General features: G+C 40.8%; 1 protein-coding gene across 4 annotated transcripts; it reads left to right on the top strand.

The window, feature by feature from the left end:
- The first annotated feature begins 497 nt into the window (after nt 1-497).
- ATP6V1D (ATPase H+ transporting V1 subunit D) lies at nt 498-22,419 on the top strand. Of its 4 annotated transcripts, none has more exons than XM_040477449.1 (9): nt 498-666; nt 5,290-5,407; nt 14,692-14,771; nt 16,535-16,602; nt 17,515-17,559; nt 18,680-18,783; nt 19,370-19,436; nt 20,736-20,814; nt 21,755-22,419. In XM_040477449.1, the coding sequence occupies exons 1-9, from the start codon at nt 626-628 to the stop codon at nt 21,894-21,896; spliced, it is 744 nt and encodes a 247-aa protein (XP_040333383.1). In that variant the 5' UTR covers nt 498-625; the 3' UTR covers nt 21,897-22,419. The 4 variants fall into 4 exon arrangements, with proteins under 4 accessions (XP_040333383.1, XP_040333386.1, XP_040333384.1 ...); XM_040477450.1 differs by lacking the exons at nt 498-666; nt 5,290-5,407 and adding exons at nt 10,332-10,469; nt 11,666-11,817; XM_040477452.1 differs by lacking the exons at nt 498-666; nt 5,290-5,407 and adding an exon at nt 6,899-6,983.
- The last annotated feature ends 1,768 nt before the right edge of the window (nt 22,420-24,187 follow it).

Raw genomic sequence — 24,187 nt, 5'->3', positions numbered from 1 at the left:
CATGCGCCTGTACAACAGCGGTCCCTCTTCCTCACCGATCATAGAGTCTAGGTCCTCCGAAGAAAAGGAAGAAAGTAGATCATAGGAGGACCTGAAAAGTACGTTTTCTCGATTATCTGTCGTTTTCGTTAAGTAACCTTCAAGGCGCAGGGAACTGGTAGGACTCTCATTCCTTGTCCTTGAAGAATTAAGTCTCTCTCAAAGCTTCTGTCAACCATGAGGTGGCGCTGTGACCAAAGACGAAAAGTGGAGGAAGAGAAGGAGTGTACTCCTCCCCTGTTCTTTCACCTCGCGCGTGCAAAGCCTTACTCAGCCTCCTGGGAGGGGGAGGGGGAGGGGCTAGGAGGCGAACCGGAAGTGAGGGGCGGTTCGGGGGTGGAGGGGGCGAGGCCTCAACATCCGGGCATCGCCTTTTTTTTTTTTTTTTCCTCCCCAACCGCCCCCGCCAAGTGCCAACAGGAAGCGGAAGTTAAGAATGCGTGTGTAAGAATCCCGGCTGCCACTTAGCAACGCGAGGAGGTCAGGTGATACAACCAGCTGACTCCCGTAGAGGAGGTCCCTGTGGCTGTGGGTGTTGCAGCCACGATAGCCCGGCCCAGACTCGAACCGAACTATCATCGTCAGAATGTCGGGCAAAGACCGAATTGAAATCTTTCCCTCGCGAATGTAAGTAAAAGAACGGGTCGAGCAGCATTCATAGGTTCATGAACGCCTGTTCGGAGCAGCGACCCCTCCATACCCTGGACTAGCAGGGAGGTTCATTGTTTCCTGGGTAGATCCTGAGCTCACCCCGTCCCTTTTCGTGAGTCTGGGACGACGCTTCCTGATGACCCCCTCACATATTCCTTTGAGGGAACCAGACTGGAAAGATCCCAAGCCGTAGGAACAGTCTGTCCGAACTGCTGGTTTTTATGGAGGTCCGCAGTCTTTATTCATTAATCGAGCCATTCGTTCCATATTCCCTTATTGAGCTGGGCACTGGGTTTATAGAACTATGAATCGTCGCCAGTTTTGCCTTAGAGAGCTTACAGTTTAGCGGAGAGATGGACAGGCCAGCGAGGTGTCATAAATACTTTGAGAAGGGAAGTTTACTGTGGTAAGCACATAGAAGAGGTTTCTAGGCCAAATTGGGGGTTGAATCGAATTGCACTAGCGTGGACGTCAGATTCGATCTTGGATCCCTTTTCTCATTTTCTAAGATCCCATGAAATGTCACCTGCGGCTGGAAGATATCCCTGAGTTTCCCAGGCACTCTTTTTTTGCTTCATCACCATTGCCCCTTGTTCAGAACTCTGTTAATACCACCCATCACACTGTAAAGTGGATATTTGTTTACATATCTTTCCCCCTGGACTGTGAGCTTTCTCCAGGAGAAGAGTGTCTTAATAATTAATCAATAGAAAGTCTACAAAAAATGTTCCTTGAGTGAACCTATGCCTTGGAATCTGCCCAGTTGTGGCCTGCCTTTCTCTTTTGTCTGAATTCTTTGGCAGGAGAAAAAGCCCTAAGTGTTTGAACAGTTGTAAAAGGTTTTGTAGTTTTCTCAAATGTGCCTAACAATGTGTGGAAAGTATAGATTGTTATTTTCTCTCTCTTCTTCCACTTCCTTTTGTCTTGTTTGTTTGTTTTTTCCAGCAAGGAGCAGGAAATCAGGTTTGCCTCTGACATTTAGATCTTTAGATTGTGGTCCTATTTCTTTGGGGGTGTTCTGTTCTTTTTCTTCATCTTGATCTTTTTCTTAGAGAATCTGAGAATGCTTAAAATAAGAGAATTATATTCAAACTCACTCCTAGATTTCTTTCCAGGGTGGCTGCAGTTCTTAATGAAATGAAAGCGTTTGGGGATTTTGTTATTTTTTACCTTTACCTGCTGATTTTCTAGTAGATATTTGTATTAAGTGGGAAGCAAGCCCATTGTGGAGAAAGGCACTGCCTGTAAAATAGGTCAGGATCAAGGCTACTTTGAAGTAGTGAGATCTGCAGAACTCCCAGTACTTGAGTTTGAGTCTTACCAAATGTCTGTGCTGAGAGACCACCAAATTCTAGCATAGCCTAAGGCCATCAACATGGCTGCCTGAGAAAGCTCAGTGCTTCCAGGAGAATTTATTGTTTGTTCTATCCAATACTTTTTTTTTTCTTTTCTTCTTCTTCTTCTTCTTTTTTTTTTTTTTTTTTTTTAGAGAGATAGAGAGCAAGAGGGGGAGGGGCAGAGAGAGAGGGAGACACAGAACCCAAAGCAGATTCCAGGCTCTGAGCGGCCAGCACAGAGCCTGATGCGGGTCTCGAACTCATGCACTGCAAGATAATGACCCAAGCCAAAGTCAGACACTTAACCAACTGAGCCACCCAGATGCCACGATCCAATACTTGACAATAGGCTCCTGACTTCCCTTCCTTAAGGCATTCAGTAAAAGTAGCTTACAATTATGAATCCTTTCTTTTCTTTTTGAGATGTATATGTCTATTCTACAAGTTAGAAGTCCCTTTCTCAAGGACCTGAAAGCCATTTCTTTGAAACATAGATATTAGGAAGGATAGGGCCTCTGTCTGCCAGTCTCTGTGGGAGGATAGAATCCTAACTTCATGATTGCCAGCTAGTAGACACAGCTTGCCTAAAGTCATTTTTACTGACTAACCCTTGGTAATTTTTCAGTTCTGTGACCCTTCTTGAGGCTGCTCTTAGTCCTCTCCCTTATTCCTTTGAAATACCCAACCACTTCTGCACAAATCAGAATGGAGCTCAGCTCTTTCTCCCACTGTTAGTGGTTACTGAACAAATTCTGTTTTCACCATTTTAATGTCTGGCTGTGTTTATCTTTGATAGTAGTCAGAATGTTAGCATTTTTGTTTTGTTTTTACTTTGAGACTAAAGTGAAAATAAACTTCTTTGGGCTTATACAGGAAGACTAATAGGTTCCAAAAGGTGAAAACTGCTATTTAAGAGCACTCAGCTTGCTGATTGAGAGGAAAATCAGGTGCAGGAAGTAACTGCTTCTCTAAATATTTTCCGTAAGGCTTAGCAGTGGGTATTTTGTCATGCGGTCAGATGCGTTTGATTCAGCTGAAAACAGTCATCATTCTAGATGAAGGTCATACATTTTTCCTATGGTCAAGTGGCTCTGAAACTTATAAAAGAATATGTGTTTTAAGAGCTAGGATAGAAAATACTTTCGTGACTTCTGTGTCAGATACTTGCATCTTACAGGTTTTATGACATACTGGCTGTAAGTCCTTGGGCAAGTCACTCTTCAAATCTCAAGAATTAAAATTTGTTCCACAGAAGTGCCATTAGCTGGGAGGAAATTAAAATTAGCATGGTAAATTCAGTTTTACAACCAGATTATCTTTTTTACAATAAACTTGCTGGAATCTGCAGTACTGGGATTTGACTTAAATTTGATCCAGCCCTTCGAGCTCAAATTCTGGTCCTTAGTGTCAACAATATGATATGTTAAATGTACACATTGGGGAGGATAGCTCCAGCTCAGGCTGGAAACTGAACCAGCTTTGCTTAGACCTTCAGTGAGGCCAGTCAGTACAAAGTCAGCCACTGATAGTTTTCAAAGAGAGAGCTGTTCATCTGATGCTGTTTCTTTTTTTTTTTTTTTAATTTTTTTTTAACATTTATTTTTGAGAGAGAGAGTCGAGAAGGGGCAGAGAGAGAGAGGGAGACAGAATCTGAAGCAGGCTCCAAGCTGTCAGCACAGAGCCTGATGCGGGGCTCGAACCCATGAACCGTGAGGTGAGACCATGACCTGAGCCGAAGTCTGGCGGCTCTCAACCTACTGAGACACGCAGGCATCCCCCGCCCCGTCTGATGCTGTTTCTAATAGGCAGCGTGGCATGTGGTTGGGATACAGTGGGACTAGGTTTGAGCCTTGATTTGAGCCTTGGACAAGGCACTGGAGTCAGAAATCTGTTTCAGTCTGTTTATTTTTTTCACCTAGAGTGAGAAAGTGTTTCGTTTTTCTAAGTCTCATTTTCAAGATAATGTTTAAAGTTTCTTCCAGCTATAGAATTATCTCAGTAACGTTTCCCCTATGGTAAAAGAGTAAAATCTAGGAATTTACCCAAAAGTCCATTAATACATGATACTTTGCAGTTTGTTACAACACTGGTAATATGAAATTATATCCCCTTATACAAATCATTTTATCAACATTATACAACATATTGTTAAATTGTATTACCCACTTTTTTTAAAAATTAAATTTTACCTGGCATAGGGTAGGAAGGACAGAAATGTCAATTTCTGCTATTACTTTCTTGACTTGTATTGGGATTTTTGATAGGAAAAGATTGGAATAAGGAGGTAAGGAGACTTCAGTAGTTTGCCACTTCTCAGAAGTCTTATATGTGTCATTGTTTCCTAGAATCATTTATAAATTAATAAAATGATTGTTGGTAGGATTTTGACTGATGATATGAAAACATTAGTGCCACACTTTTAATAGAAAAAGTAATAAATGGTTGTGGTATAAAACTCAAAAGGTTCAAAGGAATATAAATATAATAGTAAAAAGTAATCCATTTTTTTTTCATTCAGTCCCATTTCCCAAAGGAAACTTATCAGTTTCTGTGAATCTTTTCTAGAACTATTCTCTGTATCAAAATAAGCATATTTATCCCTTATTTTGTATGAGTAAGAGAATATAAAATAGGGAGCATATGTAGATCTACCTTCCTCTTATTTTTTTTTATGACTGCATAACATTCCCTTGGAAGAACGGTGATTTATGGGACACTAATATCCACCCTTTTGCTATTACATATAAGGCTGGAGTACTCATCCTTAACCTTGTGTATATTTTTGTGTATATGTGGGAGTAAATCTGTAGGATAAATTCCTCAAAGTGGAATTGTTGGTCCTGAGGTAAGTGCATTTCAAATTATGAAATTTTTAGTGGACAGATTTTTTTTTTAAATGCTTAATACATGTGTAATGGAAACACAGATATTATTTTAACTTACAAATCAAATTAATATTTTAACTATGGTGGCATTATAAGATAGAACTCCTGATAAATTTTATCATAATTTAATAACTAATTCCAGATATTGGTTAAAGAATTGTTTCTGTTTTAAATAAATGAACTTCTTATTTATGGAATGCTGAGGGTGGAAATCTACAGTATTGAGAAACCAATTAATTGTAACTGTCAGCACAAGTGCTATATATTTTTATTCTCATGACATCAAAGAATGAAGCATGATTTTAACACTGTATTGGGGAGATATTTGTATGTCTTTTAAACAGTGTGAATAAATGTCTCTAATTTTGTTTGTGTAGGGCACAGACCATCATGAAGGCTCGATTAAAAGGAGCACAGACAGGTCGAAACCTCCTGAAGAAAAAATCTGATGCCTTAACTCTTCGATTTCGACAGATCCTAAAGAAGATAATAGAGGTAGAATGAACTGTTGTTAGAACAGTTATTTTAGAGGTATCTAAGGAAAATCTAGCATGGCTATTGGCATTTAAATTTTTCTTTAAGTTATTTTAATTTAAAATTTTGTCTTTTTATTATTTAAAAAAAATTTTTTTTGTGTGTTTATTTTTGAGAGAGAGAGAGACAGAGTGTGAGCAGGGGAGGGGCAGAGAGAGAGGGAGACAGAACTGAAGCAGGCTCCAGGCTTTGAGCTGTCCACGCAGAGCCCGATGCGGGGCTCGAACCCACGAACCGTGAGATCATGACCTGAGCTGAAGTCGGGACACCCAACTGACTGAGCCACCAGCTGCCCCTAATTTTTTTTCTCTCAAAAGTAAAAATACCATTATCACTGTAACAAGTTTCAGATTACTTAATAAAATTCAAACTCATTACTCTTGCCTGCAAAGCCCCACTTGATCCCATCTGGCCCCTGCCTGCCTCTCTGATCTCATTTGGAACATTCTCCCTACCATCTTCCTCCAGGACCTTTTCAGTAGCTGTTTCTTCTGCCTGAAGTGTTCTTTCCTCAGAACTTCTTGTGATTTGCTCCTCTGGCCATTCTGGTCTCTTCAGAGAGGCCATCCCTCATTACCTAATCAGAAGTGACCACCATATTTACTTCTGTCACATTTCCTTATTTTAGTTGTAGTATGTATTACTGCATATTTTCTTGTTTGGTTGGTTAGTTCCTTGAGAGCAGAGACTTTCTTGTCCCTAGAACAGTGCTGGCCCATAGTATGTTTCAATTCATTGCTTTTTGGGTAATTGCTATGTGAATATGGAAGTATATTTAAAAAGTGAAAGTTACTCCTCTTCCCCTACCTAACTACCCTTGTTTCATTTCCCAGAGGAGTTCTTCATGACACTGATTTTTAGTCTTTCAGTCTCCCTGTCTGTCTTTCATGATGTTTTTAGCAACAGACATGCAATTGTTACATAATTCAATAACGTTTCCTGGCTGCTCCCCCTGGCAGAGTTTGGACAGCTATCTACATCAGTGCATAGATTTTCCTTTTTCTTTATAGCAGCTGCATGGTACTCCATTGAATGGACAATGGAATTTAGCCGTTTTCCTGTTGATGAATGTGTAGTTTTACTATTTTGTGGGGGAGGGTACTCTTAAATCCTTTTGTGTATGTGTAAGAGTACTGACAACACTGACTCCATCTTTGGCCCTGCATCTTGTTCATGCCTGCACTATGACTTTGGGGCTATGTGTTCCAGTCTCCATGGAGGTTAATGTTTGCCGTAACCAGAATGTGGGAAGGCTTGTCCTGATCTTTCCTAAAGTGGCCCACAGAGGGCGCCACTTTAGGTAACTAGTAGAGATGGCTGGCACACAGAAGGTGCCACTTTAGGTAAGTAGTAGAGGTGGTTGGAGAGCTGCTCGAGGTAACTAATGAGGTGGTTGGTGCACAGAAGGTGCCACTTTAGGTAATTATCCTGTAACCACTCCACCATGCCCCTTGCTCTATAAAAGCAGGGGATTATGGGCCAGGCTTGGCGGACAGTAGCTTTTTGGGTTGTTAGGCTTCCTGATCCCCCCCAGTCGGTAAGTTACTGTGAGTAAAAGGGTGTAACCGGTTCTGAGAGGCTTGCATTGTTTTTCTGAGTGCCTTCTCAGTGTCCCTCCTCCATCTTCTACCAGCCTGCAAGCCAGCCAGGAAACTGAAAGTGAAGCTAGCCTGGTCTAGGGGCCAGGGGTGGGGGGAGCCTGAGCTGGCTAGCCACCGCCACGTGGGGAGACTTGGCCGGGTGTGTGAGTGTGGGGGTGCCTGAAAATGGCCAAGGGGTTGGTGTATAGCCTGCCTGAAACCGGGAGAGGGGGAGAAAAGGAGAAGGGAGAGTGGAATAGCAGTTGTGGCGGTGGCTTGGCAGTTGGTCTGTGTGTTGTGAGGTGCCATGGAGGGAGAGTTGGGAGTAGAGAGGGATTTGGAACGGACTGGAGAGGTGGCATTGGCTTTGTAAGAGGACGTGGGAGCAGCACGTTCTTCCCCTAGGGTTGTTCTGTCCGGAGGAATCCAGCAGCGGGGTTGGGGGGGTGGGGCACTTGGGAATGATGGCCGTTGGTGGCAGGCGGAGGAGGGTGAGTGCCCACTACCTCGCACTAAAGGGAGAACTGTGAGGTCTCAGGAGAGTTGGCGTCCTGAGGCCTGCAATCCCTGGGGTAATGGCTCTGATGAGGAGGATGTTTTCCTAGAGGGGGAAGATGATTTATAGGCATGCCCTTTGGTTGGAACAGAGCCCCAGGCTGCTTGTTTGCCTGAGGATGAGCAGAAGAAATTCCCATGGTCAGGAAACGACTGTGAGGGAATATTCTGCCCCTGACGTAGTAGAGCCAGTCAGCCACTTTAAGAAGGAGGGCCGAAAAAGGGGTGGCAGCTTGAGTGTTGGGACTGTGGGATACTGGGGAAGATGGTGTTCTGGTGGAGGTTTGGGACGTCAAAAATGGCCCCAGTCCCTGCTCAACCTGCCTTGTGACAAATACATGCCACAGTCCTAGGTGAGAATCATGGGCACTTAGCTAATTTGACTGGATAAATGCTAGTATTAAGATAACTTGGCCTAACTGAAGCCTGTCTCTGGCTTGCAGATGGCTGTGTCCTCACATGGCTTTTCCTCTGTGGTGTCTGTGTGTTGTAATGTTCTTATTAAAAGGACGTCAGATTGAATTAGATTCCAGCCTAAAGGCCTCATTTTAACCGGGGTTAGGACTTCAACATATACTTCATGGGGACCCAATTCAGCTTTAATTATATGTGTATATATTCTATATATAGTAATGAATAAACAAATTAGAGAATAAATAATGCGTTACATACCAGTGTGCTGAACTTGTGACTGTGACGGTGAGCCAACCATTAATAAAAACTGAAATATAATGGGAATTAAAAAAAAAACTTGGCCTAGCAAAGGGGATATTCCCTGATCTCTATGCAAGAACTACAAGAAATTATATGTGAACTGGGAATGAAACCTGCCATTTATGCCTAGCATTTTAGAGGCCTCAACAAAGAATTATTTTTCTCTGGTATTGAAGACCTTATATTACAGTCAGCCCCAGGGGCATGATATGGGACTTAGTATCTGTTCTTGTCCCTTTGGTTAATCAACCCATTTGCTATAGTAGCTACTATGGTGGCTGACTTAAGTCAAACCAGAAGAATCTGTCATAAGGGAAATAGGTTGAAAAATGGGAAAACAAAAGGTCCTGCCAATGATAAAATGGCAGAGAGGGGGTCCATCAAGGTCTCTCAAAAATTATTGCCAAGATCTAATTTTATATAGGTCCCGGAGAGAAAATCTACACAACCCAGTTTGGTCTTGGTAAGCCTATGGAAGACATTGCTTAAGGGAAAGCAGTTTATTCCCTTGGAGGAAAGCTCAAGAAAACCAGGTGTGTTCCCCAGAGCACCTCTGCTAACAGGAATTTTGGGAGTGGATACACCTTACCCCTAGAGACTAGGGATTATGCTAACATTGCTTGCAGTAGGGGGCAAACAGAGGCTGCATGTTGAATTAACCATTTATTGGTCTTGCACTTACAGACTACCAGCTCTAATAGACACTGGAGCTGAATGCACACTTACGGAAACCCCTTGAAATTTGGGGGAAAAGTAAAGGCAGTAGATATTTATGTGGGGCAGATTATCAAAGTTCTGCAAACTAGTCTTTACTTACAGATTGCAGACTTCCTGCCTGTTGTTTTCTAGTGCATATCTCCCACATTTCTGAGTATTTTGGGCATAAATGTTCTGCAGGATCTGAATCTAACAACGACAGGTGGATTCAGGTGTGTATCCAAGTAGTGAAACTTGTTGTGGGTCATGGCAAAATGCGCACCTATACAGCTGCTGGTTTCTAAAGAGTAATAAACATAAAATGATATGAGCTACTTATTAGGGGGGGGCATGATGAGATTATTGCCACCATTAAAGAATTAGAAAAGGTGGAGGTAATCAGGCCTGCTCAAAGCCCATTCAGTAGTTGGTTTGGCCTATAATGAAATTTAATGGGACCTGGCAAATGACAGTAGATTATAGGGAACTCAGTAAAATTACTCTGCTCATCCATGCCATGATACCTAATACAGCCTTATTGTTAGGGGAAATCATGGCATCCATTAAGACTTATTATTACCTGCTAGACTTGTCTAATGCCTTTTCCAGCATTCATTCGGATGTGAATCCCATGACCAATTTCCCTTCGTGTGGAACCCGAGTGACCTTCCAGGTGTTGCCCAAGGGTATCTCCTTAGTCCCTCTGTTTGTCACAGGATGGTAGCCAGAGATTTGGAAAAATGAATATTTTCAGAAGAGATGGTGCTTTATCATCATGTCAGTGTTCTGTTAACTTATGATTTATCCTCCCTGTCTCAAGCAGCCACCTCATTCCAGGTGTGAAGTCTTGAGGGTGAGAGGTAAATACCAACAAATCCAAAGACTGGGTTAATCAGTAAAGTTCCCGGGCATCATCAGTTTGTGTAAGACCAGTGATGCCACAGATGGTCATTGATAAAATGTAAATCTTCCTAGTCCCTAAAATGGTAAAGGAATTATAGGCTTTTTGTTGGTTTACTGGGTTACTGAAGACTACTTATTGCCTGTCTAGTGATAGGGCAGACATTAAGACCTTTTATATGCCTTGGTTAGGAGGGGAAGCTAATGAGATTGGGGTGCAAACCAACAAGAGGCTATCCTAAAAAATGACAGTAAAACAAGTACAGACCTTGGAGATATTAATGCCAGCTGTGACTTGTGAATTAGATGTAAATTCATGTCTAGAAGGGTTTGGTTGGGGCTTGTGGGATGGATGAAATGGGAAACGGATCCTGTTAGGATTCTGTGGCTTCAATTATGGAAGGAAACAGAAGCCAGGTAGAATCCCGTGGAAGCACAGGTATTAGTTATATATCTTGCACTGCAGCAGATGGAAGGCCTGAGTGCTGATTTGCCTGTGATGGTACGAACCTCTCTGCTGGTAGGAGGATGAACTAAGGACAGACATGTTCAGCAAACCTAAGAGTGCCTGTGCCCAGGTAAGCACCTTACAGAAATGGCATGCTTATCTACAGAGGAGGAACCTCCTCTCTCATGAGCTGCACCTGGTACTAGGGCTGGTCACTTAAATCGACCCTGCCCAACTTCAGAATTGTCTGACTTTATGCTTCCTCCCCGCCCCCAGTAAGGGAAGAGGTAGGCTCATCTCCAGCAGGTGCATAGTATACTGATGGCTGTTGCTGGGGAAACTTGCCTATTTGGCATTCCTCTGCCATCCAGCTGGATTCTGATGTACTTTCGTTTGAAGGAACTAATCAAAGTCAGTGGGCAGAATTGAAAATGGTATGGATTGTGTTGACACATGAGCCAGTGCCCATCAATTTGGCTGCTGACAGCTGGGCAGTGTTGTAAAGGTTGACAACATAGATGCAATGATGGCACAAAGAAGGCTGGGCTATATTAAATAGACCCCTGTGGAAAGTAGAACTGTGAGAAGATGTTTGGGTAGTATGCTCTAAGCCCAGTGCAGCCATCGAACAGCCATCCAAGTATGGCATATGTCCCTGCTCACTCCCCATCCACACTACCAGGCAATCCTGAGGCAAATGTTCTAGTCTGGGTATGAGCCCTTCAGCTGGAGAAAATGCTGACCCTGTCTGATGTAGCAGAATGGGTCCATCATAAATCAGGACACTGAGGTCCCAAAAGTACCTGAGAAATGAGATTACATTTTTCTGTAAAATATTCAGTCTACAAGCTGCTGACAAGAACTGCCCCCAGTGCCATCTCAAGCGATGGACCTTATGCCACACCCTGGGGTGTATTGGGTGGACTATAAACTCTTTCTCACTGGCAGATCTATTACATAAGCCCTTTGCCAGTATTGGGAGGGCACAAATATGTACAGACCTGTGTGGACACTTGCACAGGACTTGTACAAGCCTTAGCCTATAAAAAGAGCTAATCAGGCTGCAACTGTAACAGATTAACAAAACTGGAGAGCATGTACAAACACCCCCCTACTCAGTGATCAAGGGACACATTTTACTGGCCATGATATCCAAAAATGGGCAGAGACCTGGGTATATTATGGACTTCCCACCTGCCATACAGCCTCACTGTTGCAGGCCTAATTGAAAGGATGAATGGGCTAATAGCACATTAAAGACTTTATCATGGGTGGATCCCTGAAAGGATGGTCTCCAAGACTAACCAGCAATTCATCTCCTTAAGGCTATGCCCATAGCAAGACAGACATCTACATATGAACACCTCACCAGCAACACCCATGCAGTTTGCAGCTCTTGTGCAGGTGTTATCTGGAGACCCATGGTCTGTTGGGGGAGGAGGGCCTCCTTTTGTGATTGCTACAAGACCTCCCACGTGGTAAGACTTTAGTTCATTGGAAATAAACTTGGAATGCCTCCTCCAGGTGGCTTGGTATCCTAATCCCTTGGGGCCACAGCCTCCCATCCAGTAGTCTTAACCCTTTATTATGCATTGGTCAGGGCCCAGCACATGCAAATAACTGCTTCTGAATTTCTGATGCTTGGTATTGAGGTAGGGTTGTTAGTGCAAACGGAAATGCCTCTGTACAATATAGGTACACCCTTTGATGATACTAAGGGGCAAAATACATGGGGTCTTTTCCCAGGGAAAATACCTAAGCCAGGGGTGTTCTTAGCTCATGGGGCCCAAACCACTACCCTGTTGTTTGTGAATGAAGATTTGCCACACCTGTTGCCTGTAAAACATTTCTTACTGCCCTTAACCTTGCATCGTTAATGTTTCTATTGTGTCTGGAAACGTCGTCTTGTCATAGGCCACCACTTAAGCTGAAGTTGACAATTGCTCTGACTGCTGGGTCTGCAGAAAGCGTTGCTGGGAAATTGTAGTTCTAAGTATTTTCTTTGGTCGTACAGATCTGTTGTTGCTGCTGTGGTATAGAGATGCAAGTCCCCTCCCAATACCTGTCCGTAGGGTCATTGTGGAAGAATGGTGTGTAAAGGTTATACGGGCCATAAAGATGTTGAGGGTAGAGGGTAGTAATGCTGACAGCACTGACTCCCATTTGTCAGTGCTCCATCTTGTTCGTGCTGCGCAATGACTTCGCTTGGCAACTGGTAGAGATGGCTGGTGCACAGAGGGTATCACTTTAGGTAACTCCCTTGTGATCTCCCCACCATACCCCCCACCCCCTCTATAAAAGCTGGGGGTTTATGATCCAGACTTGGCAGAGATAGCCGCATAGCTGCCTGGATTGTTGGTCCCTCCCTGCATAAAACTGTAAATGGTCTGCAGTGTCTTGCATTGGGTTTCGGTCTCAGAGTGTCGTCTTAGCCTGGAAGATGCTCGACTGTCCCTTCTCCACCTTCTGACAGTATATGTACTGGCATTTCTCTGGAAAATCTTAGAATCTCAAGGATCTATTCATTTAAATTTTTGATGGATAACTGTCAAATTGTTTTCCAAGTTGTTATACTAATTTACATTCCTGTCAAATGATTATGAGAGCACCTATTCTCTCAAATTCATCATAACTGGGTATTAGTAATCTCTTTTATTTGTTGCCAATCTATGGGACTAAAATTGGTATCTTTTAATTTGCACTACTTTTGATTGTCAGGTTGAGCATCTTTTCATGTTTACTGGTAATTTGATTTTCTTGGTGAATATCTTTTTGTAGAAGTTCTACAATAGTCTGGTTAGTGTGTAAAATGCCAAAAATATTTTCTCCTAGCCTTTTTAAAAAATATTTCTTGTTTGGTGAAGTCTTTTTTTTCTTTTTAACATAGTACTTGGGTTATACATAATGCTTAGAAAGGCCCTTTTAAAAAGATTAAGAAAATATTCTATGCTTTATAGTTTTTTTTGAAACTAATGACTTCTGGAGAGAGAGAGAGAGAGAGAGTGTGTGTGTGTGTGTGTGTGTGTGTGTGTGTGTGTGAGTGAGAGAGATGTGAAGAGGTAGGGATTTAGCTTTATCATTTTGTAAGTGGGTGGCCAGTTGAATGGTCTCTTTGTTACCAAATTCCCATATAGGCTTGCGGCTCTTTCTGAGTACTGTTCTGTTTCATTGTCTTATTTTTCCCATATCGAATGAATTTCCTTATTGTAGGTATACCTTTTTAAAAAATTAAAAAAAAAAATTTTTTTTAGCGTTTACTCATTTTTTGAGAGACTGAGCATGAGTGGGGGAGGGGCAGAGAGAGGGAGACACAGAATCCGAAGCAAGCTCCAGGCTCAGAACTGACAGCACAGAGCCTGACGTGGGGCTCAAGCTCACAAACCTTGTGATCATGACCTGAGCCGAAGTCGGACGCTTAACCCACTGAGCCACCCAGGCACCCCATTAAAAACAATTTTTCTAATGTTTATTTTTTGAGCAAGAAACTGAGTGCAAGGGGGGGAGGGGGCAGAGACAAAGGGGGACACAGAATCTGAAGCAGGCTCCAGGCTCTGAGCTGTCAGCACAGAGCCCATTGCAGGGCTCAAACCCACAAATTGTGAGATCATGACCTGAGCTGAAGTCAGATGCTAAACTGACTGAGCCACTTAGGCACCCGTGTAGCTATACATTTTTAATACTTGGCAACTCTGCCCATCTGCCCTAACTTTTTTTTTAAAAAGGTTATTGAATATTCTCAAACATTAAATATTTTTTTTTAATTTTTTTTAACATTTTTTTTTAATTTTTTTTTCAACGTTTTTATTTATTTATGGGACAGACAGAGACAGAGCATGAACGGGGGAGGGGCAGAGAGAGAGGGAGACACAGAATCTGAAACAGGCTCCAGGCTCTGAGCTGTCACCACAGAGCCTGACGCGGGGCTCGAACTCACAGACCGCGAGATCATGACCTGAGCCGAAGTCGGCCGCTTAACCGACTGAGCCACCCAGGCGCCCCAAACATTAAATATTTCAGGTTTATATTAAAGCCACTATGCCATTAAGATTTTGACTGCATTGCAGTGAGCAAATTGGCATGAACTCATTCAGGAATAAGATTGGTCCTTCAGTAAAGATCGTTTTCTATTTCTTAATGTCTTTATTCTGATGTTTTAATTATAAACTGTATGGTTTTGTAACACTATTAACTGACCATAACCAAAACTGTTAAAACAAAATTGGATATTTTTGTTATCAAGTCATTATTTTAGGCATGCACCTGGCATAAAATACTGGTTATTAAATGTAATTTTGATGTTTTTTCCTTGTAATAAACTTGGTTGGATCAGTTGTTGGTTTATGCTTTTCCAGACTAAAATGTTGATGGGTGAAGTGATGAGAGAAGCTGCCTTTTCACTTGCAGAGGCCAAGTTCACGGCAGGAGACTTCAGGTAAGACTTAATGGGGTGTTTTGAAAAATCAAAGTGCTTTCGTGTTCATAATTTCACTTCAAAGCTGTTCTTAATGAAAACCATAGAAGCAATAAAGACAAACGATGGGGGTGCAAGTGTTCGTTGCTACTACTCTGTCACCCTAACACTAGTGCCTTTATTATCATCCACATGTGTCTGTTACACAGTTGGAGGCACAGGGTACTTAACATTTTATAGTTTTCTTTTTTTTTATAAATTTTTTTTTTTAACGTTTATTTATTTTTGAGACCGACAGAGCATGAACGGGGGAGGGTCAGAGAGAGGGAGACACAGAATCAGAAGCAGGCTCCAGGCTCTGAGCCGTCAGCACAGAGCCCGACGCGGGCCTCGAACTCACAGACCACGAGATCATGACCTGAGCCGAAGTCGGCCGCTTAACCGACTGAGCCACCCAGGCGCCCCTAGTCTGTTTTCATTTAACATTGTATCATGAAAATTTTTCCTGGTTTTTACATAGCTGTATAACGTTTCTCTAAATGTACATAATTTATTAACCATTTCTAATGGTGGACTTTGGGTTGATTTTCAGATTTTTTGAATATTAGAAAAGATGCTGTAAACATCTTAATGTATATATATTTTTTTGTTTCTGTAGAATTACTTCCTTAGGATAAGTTTGAGAATGGAATTGGTTGTTAAAGGGCATAAATTCTCTAAGGACTTCGACACATCAGTACATGCTTTACAAAGAATATAAAATGTTTTTGTTTTACAAAGGGGTTTTTGCCAGTTACATTGTATGATTCTCCCCAAATAACCTTGTGAGGTAAACCAGGCAAGCATTGTTACTCCTCATTTAAATTCAGTGCCTTCCTGAAGGCAAATGGCTATTTGGGGGCAGAGGTGGAAATTTTCAGGGTTTTTCATTTTTGTTGTCTTTACTCAATGACACAGTGTCTCCATTCTTAGTTTGTGTTATCCAGGAGCATTACCTAATGGGCAGGTCTTACAGCCTCAGGGGCAGAAGTCCTTTTGTGAAGAGATGGACTTTAATTTTGCCAGTGTTTGTGGGACAGCACCTTGCATTGACTTTTCTAGCAGAGACAGGGAATCAGTAGTATGAGTGGAATGTGAATGTGTTTTAGGGTGGTTATGGTGAAAACACTATAAGAACAAACTGGGGAGTCAGACAAAACCAGATGGAAGTTAGGTTCCAGGTTAAAGGAATTAAAGTCCTCCTTAGCCAAATCTAGAAGGTTAGAAGGAACGAATTTTCTCTAAATTACATTAGCTGAATAAAAGCCCTTAAATCACCTTTCTGGCACCACATGCCTGACTGAAAACTCAATCCATGTACTTTAAAATAATTTTTTGTTATTTTCTTATGGTTAATTTTTTTACATTAAATATAATTTGTTGTCAAATTGATTTCCATACAACACCCAGTGCTCATCCCAACAAGTGCCCTCCTCCATTTTCCCCTCTCCCCCACCCCCATCAACCCTCAGTTTGTTCTCAGTATTTAAGAGTCTCTTATGGTTTGCCTCCCTCCCTCTCTGTAACTTTTTTTTTTCCCCCTTAATGTTTTGAAAAATTGTTCATTCTTTACTCTCTGAGGCCCTCTTCTGGCAGCAGTGATTTTTTTTTTTTTTTTCTGGAAAGACCATTCTCGGAACATACTTAATTGTGCTATCTCATCCTTGTTGAAATTACCTGATCGGTCTCTGTAGTTTTCTCACTCTAAAATCTCAACTAAATCCTGGCCTTTTCTCTTTCTGCAGCACCACAGTAATTCAAAATGTAAATAAAGCCCAAGTGAAGATTCGAGCTAAGAAAGATAATGTAGCAGGTAAGTTTTCAACCCTTTAGCATGCCTGGGAAGAAAAGATGACGTTTATTTATTTTTTTAATGTTTTATTTTTGAGACAGCACGAGTGGGAGAGGGGCAGAGAGAGAGAGAGGTAGACTGAGAGTCCAAAGCAGGCTCCAGGCTCTGAGCTGTCAGCATAGAGCCTGATGTGGGGCTCAAACCCATGAACTGCGAGATCATGTCCTGAGACGAAGTCGGACGCTTAACCGACTGAGGTGCCCCAAGAAAAAAATGACATTTAAAAACTAATGTGTTCATACAGCAAGATCTTCATGTCCTAACTAATCTCTTCTACTTAGAACAAGTTTATTGGCTTTACATGTTGAAACCATTGCCAGAGGATGGGGGTGGGGGAAATGGGGAGCTGTTCAATAGCTATAAAGTTACAGATACACAAGATAAATAAGTTCCAGAGATCTGCTGTACAACATAGTGCCTATAGTTAACAATGCAGTGTTGTGTACCTAAAAACTTAAGGTAGATCTTGTGTTGAGTGTTCTTAACACACACGAAAAGGGACACAATAAATCTTTTGGAGGTGATAGATGGGTTGATTGCCTTGATTGTGGTGATGGTATCATGGGTGTACCCAGGTATCTAAATTCATCAAAATGTATGTGTAAAATATGTGCAGTTTTTTTTCTGCATTTTATGTATGCCTCAAAACTGAAAGGAACCGATCTCTTATGACTCAGGATAATTTGATTATTAAATAAGGAATGAACGCTTAAGATAGCAAGTTCCTAAATTCATTTATTGAAACCAGTTCCAGTTCCAGACAGTCTCTTGACTTTTGAGTATTTGCTGAAAAAGAAACACAGGGGAAGAGTGGTGATTAAGAAACAGTACTTCAAGGGCATGTTTGTAATTCACACGTTTTGTATTTAACAGGGGTTACTTTGCCAGTGTTCGAACATTACCATGAAGGAACTGACAGTAAGTGTGAAACTTGGGTAGTCTGTGTCTCTGGATTCTCCAGGTTCCTCTTTAAACTTTTTTCTGGAAAATGGTGCTAGATAGACCTTCTTTGATTTTAGTGGCTCCAGTGTGTTAGCAGCCTTCTCATCTGGTACAATTGGGACGATGGTTAGTTAAAGTGTTATGGCAGGGGTCTTAAAACATTGTGATGTCTTAAAATGTTTTATTTCCACCTAGATAAATATACAGTCATTTGCTATTAAAAAAAGACTTCTGTATTGTCTTTCTGCATAAACTGCACCCATAATGCATTGTTTATAATTTCCAGTTTGAATTTCTTTAAGGTTTTAGACTCTCTGCTGAATCTTCCTAGATTTTATAGCTCAGCCTCAATTTTTTACAATTGTATTAGAATTTCCTAATTTGATAGCATTTTTTGGGTAGTAACACATCTTTGTTGAGTCTTTTCAAAGTAATCAACTTTTCTTCATAGAAACAACAGTTTTTGGTACTATTCTTTCATTGGTTCACAGAGGATATTTAGTACAGCTTGAATAAAGAAATGGAGCATCCTAGAGAGTCACTTGTTAATGGAGAGTTACTACATGGGCAGGCATCAGGCCATATGATACAAGGGGATGGGCACAATGTGAATAAAGTGAAGGTTGGTTAAAAGCTTCTTCTATAGTTATATTTAGAATAGCTTCCTTAGGGAGAAAAGTATGTTCACTGTTAAGTCTGAACTCTGGAGAACAAACTGATGGCTACCAGAGAGGAGCTGGGTGGGGGATGGGTTACATAGGTGATGGTGATGGGGATTAAGGAGTACATTTGTGATGAGTACCGGGTATTATATGGAAGTGTTGAATCACTGTATTGTATGCCTGAAACAAATATTACACTGTATGGTAACTAACCTGAATTTAAATAAAAACTTAAATGCTTAAAACTTCACATCAAAACAAACATGTTCACTGTTCAGCATGCCTAGGGAGTAGGATGGGTACTTAATGTTTCCATTTAACAGGGGTTAGTGAATTTGTTTCTTCTTGGTTGGTATTATTCTGACTTCTTTTTGGGAAATTTATCGGGAAGATTATACGTCTACCTACAAGTGTTGTCTAACTGGTTCTTTCAGGTTATGAACTGACTGGTTTAGCCAGAGGTGGGGAACAATTGGCTAAATTAAAGAGGAATTATGCCAAAGCAGTGGAATTACTGGTGGAACTGGCTTCACTTCAGGTCAGTAGCAGGAGAACTAGAGACCTGCTTCGGTTTGAGAGCTGAGAGCCGAGAGGGGAAGCTTCAGGTCTTGAATCCACACATCCTGCACTTACTGCTTTAAACTGTTTCCGTGACTTTATGTAAAAAAAAGCCAGGGGTGTTTTGATTCCTTAAATGATGGCTTCTGTACCTTTGTGTCTACTTCTTACTACTAACAAAATGTGTGTGCAATGGTATAGTTTCACTCTTGTGTAGGTGAGAACAGCAACAGTGGATACTGGATTTAAATGTAAATATAACCTAGTTTATGCATGAAAGCTATTTTTTCCCTTTTGTGACCAGTTAATGTAGATCTATGTAATAGTGCCTGATTCTTTCCCCTTGCCACTTTTATAACATTAGGCAAATCTGAAGTGAACAAATTAGAATAGCATAGAAATAGTATTAGCTCTGTGGCAATCTCACAAGAATTTTCCTGTTTAAGCAGATTGAAAAGTAGTCTTGGTTTCCAAATGTTCTCTACAAGTGCAGTCTGAGTGAAGCCAAGTGAACAGGACATGATTAGGAAGACTTCATGCTTACATTAGTTGTTCTCTTATTTTAGACTTCCTTTGTTACTTTGGATGAAGCTATTAAGATAACCAACAGGCGTGTAAATGCCATTGAACATGGTGAGTGTAAGCTGCTGTGAGGCTTTTTGTTCACCCGCTTGTCCATACCTCCACATTTGTTATGTAACTGCTGGGAATCCGGCACTGATCACAAGGTGAATAAGACCTTGCCCCCACAGTGGGAAGGGCCATGAGTCAGCAGTAAAGTGTTACTAAGTGCTTTGATAGAAGTATGTTTATGATTTGGGGGTGAGTTACACAATGGAATGGGAAGTTAAAAGTTCTGAAGTGTTTTATTCATTCCTGGTTATGAATAAAGGGCAAAACTATTTTTCAAGAGCTCTAGTGTTTTCTCTAGTTCTTTCCAGTGATTCAGTAATCTTTTGAACACATTAAATATTTAACTTTAAATCCCTTTTCCTGTAAGCTTTATGTCCTGCTCTTCTTGATTCCTAAAAATTTTCCCATTTGATGCATTTTTTTTTCATCTCTTATTGTTCTAAAACTACACTTAATGTTGGCACAATACTTTCCGTTCAAAGAACTCCGTTTTCATTAAAGAAATGCTCAATTTTAAGGTAAGAAAGGAATAGATTTTGAACAGCACAGAACTTATTTTGGTCTTTTGGTGTTAAAGATGAGGTTATCTCATTTTTCAAAACTCCACACACATTTCCTGGCTGGTTGCTAGTGCCAGGCTTTGTCAGTGGAATTGCAAGCAAAACAAAATGGGTAAGGTTATAAATCGTTCCAACTCTTCAGTCAGTTCAGTTTTTAGAAGCAGATAGGCAAATTCTATGTAAAATAGCACCTTATGACTACCGTAAAACTCTACAACTTAGTGCATTCTCTTTGCTTGATGATCTACTTTTTATCTTTATTTATTTTTTTTTTTTTAAGAGTGCGAGTTAGAAAGAGGGGCAGAGGGAGAGAGAGAATCCCATGCTCAGCATGGAGCCTGACATGGGGCTTGATCTCCTGACCCTGGTATCACTGATGATTTACTTTTTTACAGTGGATTGGTGTTCTATTTAAACTAGCATCTGTGGTTCAGTGTTACATATTCATATAAATCCAGTATATTCAGTGTTGTGTATATTGTGATTCAGTGTTAATGGTCTATAGAAAGGACCCTAGAAAGGTATATGCCAAAATATTTACAGTAGTTATTTTAGGGTGGTTGGATTATACTTTATTTTTTTTTGTTTTCCAACTTTCCTGTATTAAATGTACATTAATTTTACAATTAGAAAAAGTATTATACAGATGAGCACTGGCAGTTTGAAAAAAGGTTTGAAGTTCTCATATATATATAGATGTATATATATATATACACATATCTATTTTTTTAAACCCTAGTCATCATTCCCCGGATCGAACGTACCCTTGCTTATATCATCACAGAGCTGGATGAGAGAGAGCGAGAAGAGTTCTATAGGTTTGTTGGAATTGGTCATTTTTTGTTTTCATATTCCAAAGGCTAGATTTTCTCAGAGACATGTTGGCTTACGTTCTTTAGAATTAGCACAGCCTGTATTTTATTGTGATAAATGAGAAGCAAGACCTAATATTGGCATAAGGCTATGGAGACTAATGTATGCTGAGTTTTGCATATACTTAAAATGTGGCACTCTAGAAAGGCCCTTAGGAGAAACTATTGATAGACTTGATTATTCTTTAAAATGAAATCCTAATTTAGATCAGGTGTCTCCCACATAAAAAGAAACTGGAATTAATCAGTTAACATTTATGTATTGCATAGTGAACATGCTCCAGGAGAAAGTATAAAGTACTGGGGGGTATTATGTAATCAGATAAATGACACCATTAGAGGATTAGCACAGTCGTCAGAAATGATGCATCTACCTGAGTTGGTTATCAACAGTTAGGCCTTGTAGGGACAGCAGATCCTCAATAGGTATAGTACACAGGGGTCAGTGTGCCAGCTTCCGAGAAGTGGGAGACAGGTGAAGGCAAGTATTCAGGAAGGATGTGGCCTTCTTGGATCTTGAGTAGCATCTGAGTATGATTTATAATCTTAATTATAAGAGGTTATTGTGTTTCTGTCCTTCAGTGACATTCAGGGTTGTAGTGATCCAGATGGAATGATCCAAAATTTTATTAAATGTCTGAATGCTCAAACGCTGTTCCATTATTAAGGGGCGGATCTCAAAGTTTATTCAGTCTGGGATAGGAACTTTTGAAGTCTGTTACTAGCTTAAAATGTCTATGTTCTACCTCAAATACTTTAAAAATGGGTTATAAATCACTAAAAATGAAAGTTTTCTAGTTTGTAGATGTTATGTTACAAAACTAGAAGAAGTCACATCTACTTAGAACTGAAACCATGTTCAGAAAATCCCCTCCTTGTTTTACAGGTTAAAGAAAATCCAAGAGAAGAAAAAGATTCTCAAGGAAAAATCAGAGAAGGACTTGGAACAGCGGAGGGCAGCTGGAGAGGTGATGGAGCCTGCTAATCTTTTGGCTGAAGAGAAGGATGAGGATCTTTTGTTTGAATAGTTTCCTGCTCTGGTTCTTTCATAAGCCCTAACATGGCACCATTTTAATTCACGGTGTGTAGGTTTGGTACGTGTGGCTATTTATTTTTTGGCCTAAGAATTTCACTGGTGGTAACATTTCCCAGGATGTTGGTTATGGGGCTGCCTTTGCAAAATCCTAATTCAGCAACCATTTATATCATGTGAGATTTGTAGACCTTGCCCAGGAACCTGTAGAAGTTACTCTGCAGAAATGGTACCCTATTCTGTTTACATCTGTTACAAGTGCTCTGCTTACCAAGCATATTAGGAAATTCCCCTTAGGGAACAGCAGTGGCCTCAGGCCAGCTGTCACTGTAGCACCCTTTGTTCCTACCTGCTCCCTGAGATTGCTGCAGCCATCCTTGTTACCGTGGTACTTCTCTCAAGCTTTATGAAACCTTCACTATTTTTCCTTGCATGACAGGTCTCTGTCTTGTCTGTCATGGGAGTTCTGCCAATTTTAATGTGACTATGGTGTAAACAGTAAAATGATTTAAAAATGAGTTGTTCCTTTATTTAAGAAATTTACTGCTAAAATCAGTCACGTTCTGCTCAGATTGGCACATGGGATTGTTACCTAAAGCGTTTTCTCTGCAGACATGCAGGAGGTGGATAGCCTCCCTTTATCCCCTCTTCATATGAAGTGCTTTACTGATAAACTTACTGAGAGGACTGTTGAGTTTTGGGATACTCATAAATATGAGTGAGTTAAGGGGGGTCATTAATATTTTCTCATCTAAGAAAAAATACCTTGTTTCTTACTCTCAGGTGGTAACTTTTTATCTTCTAAACTATAACAACTTGCTGTCTTCCACATAGGAAGATGAGGCATTTAAGTGGCTCTGTTAGAAGCAGACCGAGGTTTTTGGTGGTTTGATTTGGTGTGAGCCATCCATGATTACTCAGGTTTTCTTGTACCCACTGTCTGAGGTGACTGGCTGTGGGAGAGTTTTTAGTGAAATTGTTAACACTAGGCTTATGAGTATTGTATTTAAGTCCATTGATAGCACAGCCAAGGCTTTTTAAAGTACCAAGTAATCTTGCAAACATTTAATACCTGCTATAAAATAATCTTAGTTGTGTGCCAACTGTTTTAAGTGTTTTATTTATCTTGTCACAACAACCATAAAGAGATACTTATTTTAACGCCACTTTTCACAGAAGAAAACTTTGAGGCACAAGGAGCTTCAGTAATTGGTTCTAGGCCAAAAAGCTAGAAGTAGTGAATCTAGGCAGTCAGCCCTTAGTGTTTTGATACCTTTAACCTCTATCCTTTTTTGCCTCCCCTAGATTTAAAACTTCGGGTAAAGGTAAGACACAAGGCTTGTGCTGGAGGAGCTGAGTTTTAGGAAAACCTGTTACATTGAATCTGAGCTTTTATTCTGTAAGTAACTTTGATAATGATTGGAAAACCAGTGAGTGAGTTCCTGAGCTTTGAAAATAGGTAACCTTGACCTGCTTACATTTAATCCTCCCACTACCGGAGTAAGGTGTAAATCCTATCCTCTCCATTTTGCAGATGAGAAAACTGAAGCTTTGTCAGGTCAAATAGCAGAGCTGGCATGGAGGCATTGGTTCTTAAGCAGTATGTACTGCCTCTCTAGGAGGCAAAAGTTAGCTTGAAGTGTACTTATAGGAAGCCAGGTTACTGAATAGTTTTTCATTTAGGTAAAATTAGTGTTCACCTTAATTACTGAGGCCAGAGAAAAACCTAGATTTTTCCCATGGCTTCTTAAAACTCCATTTTTTATTGGCCTTGGCCAAACTCCCTACACAACTTCAGATGACTTTATAGTTTTAGCATACTGATCAACTAGAAATTGTGAACAGTTTGTGTGGGGTGATGTGATCCATAGGGGAAGGGAATGATCAAGAATGGAAAGCCAGCTGGGTAGCAGGTATGTATACGTGTGACACTTTTTGTTGGTATGATTTGCTTCCTCTGGGAGATCTAGAGGGGTAGAGTAGAAAAGGGAGAAGTGAATGTAGTCTACTTGAGGCTAGGGTGGGAGTTAACCATGTCCTACAATCCTTGGCTGCATAGAAGTGGAATTTGCCTATTATATGATTAAGTTCACAATGTTAAGCTATCTTTAATTTTTTAGAACCAGGAGACAGAACCTACGTCTGTACCAATAGGGGGCACTCCCCCGCCATTAAGAATACATGAAAAGGTATCTGACGTTTCACCCAGAGAATCCAGTGAACTTTATGGCAAAAAGTTGAAGACAGGGTGGTTACGAGTTGAAACCTTGAATAGTGGACATAAAC

This window comes from Herpailurus yagouaroundi, unplaced genomic scaffold (assembly GCF_014898765.1).
Source record: "Herpailurus yagouaroundi ecotype Mexico unplaced genomic scaffold, PumYag 141, whole genome shotgun sequence".
In the NCBI taxonomy this organism is placed as follows: Eukaryota; Metazoa; Chordata; class Mammalia; order Carnivora; family Felidae; genus Herpailurus; species Herpailurus yagouaroundi.
Note: the sequence above shows the minus strand (reverse complement) of the source record. Positions and strands in the feature narration are given on the sequence as shown.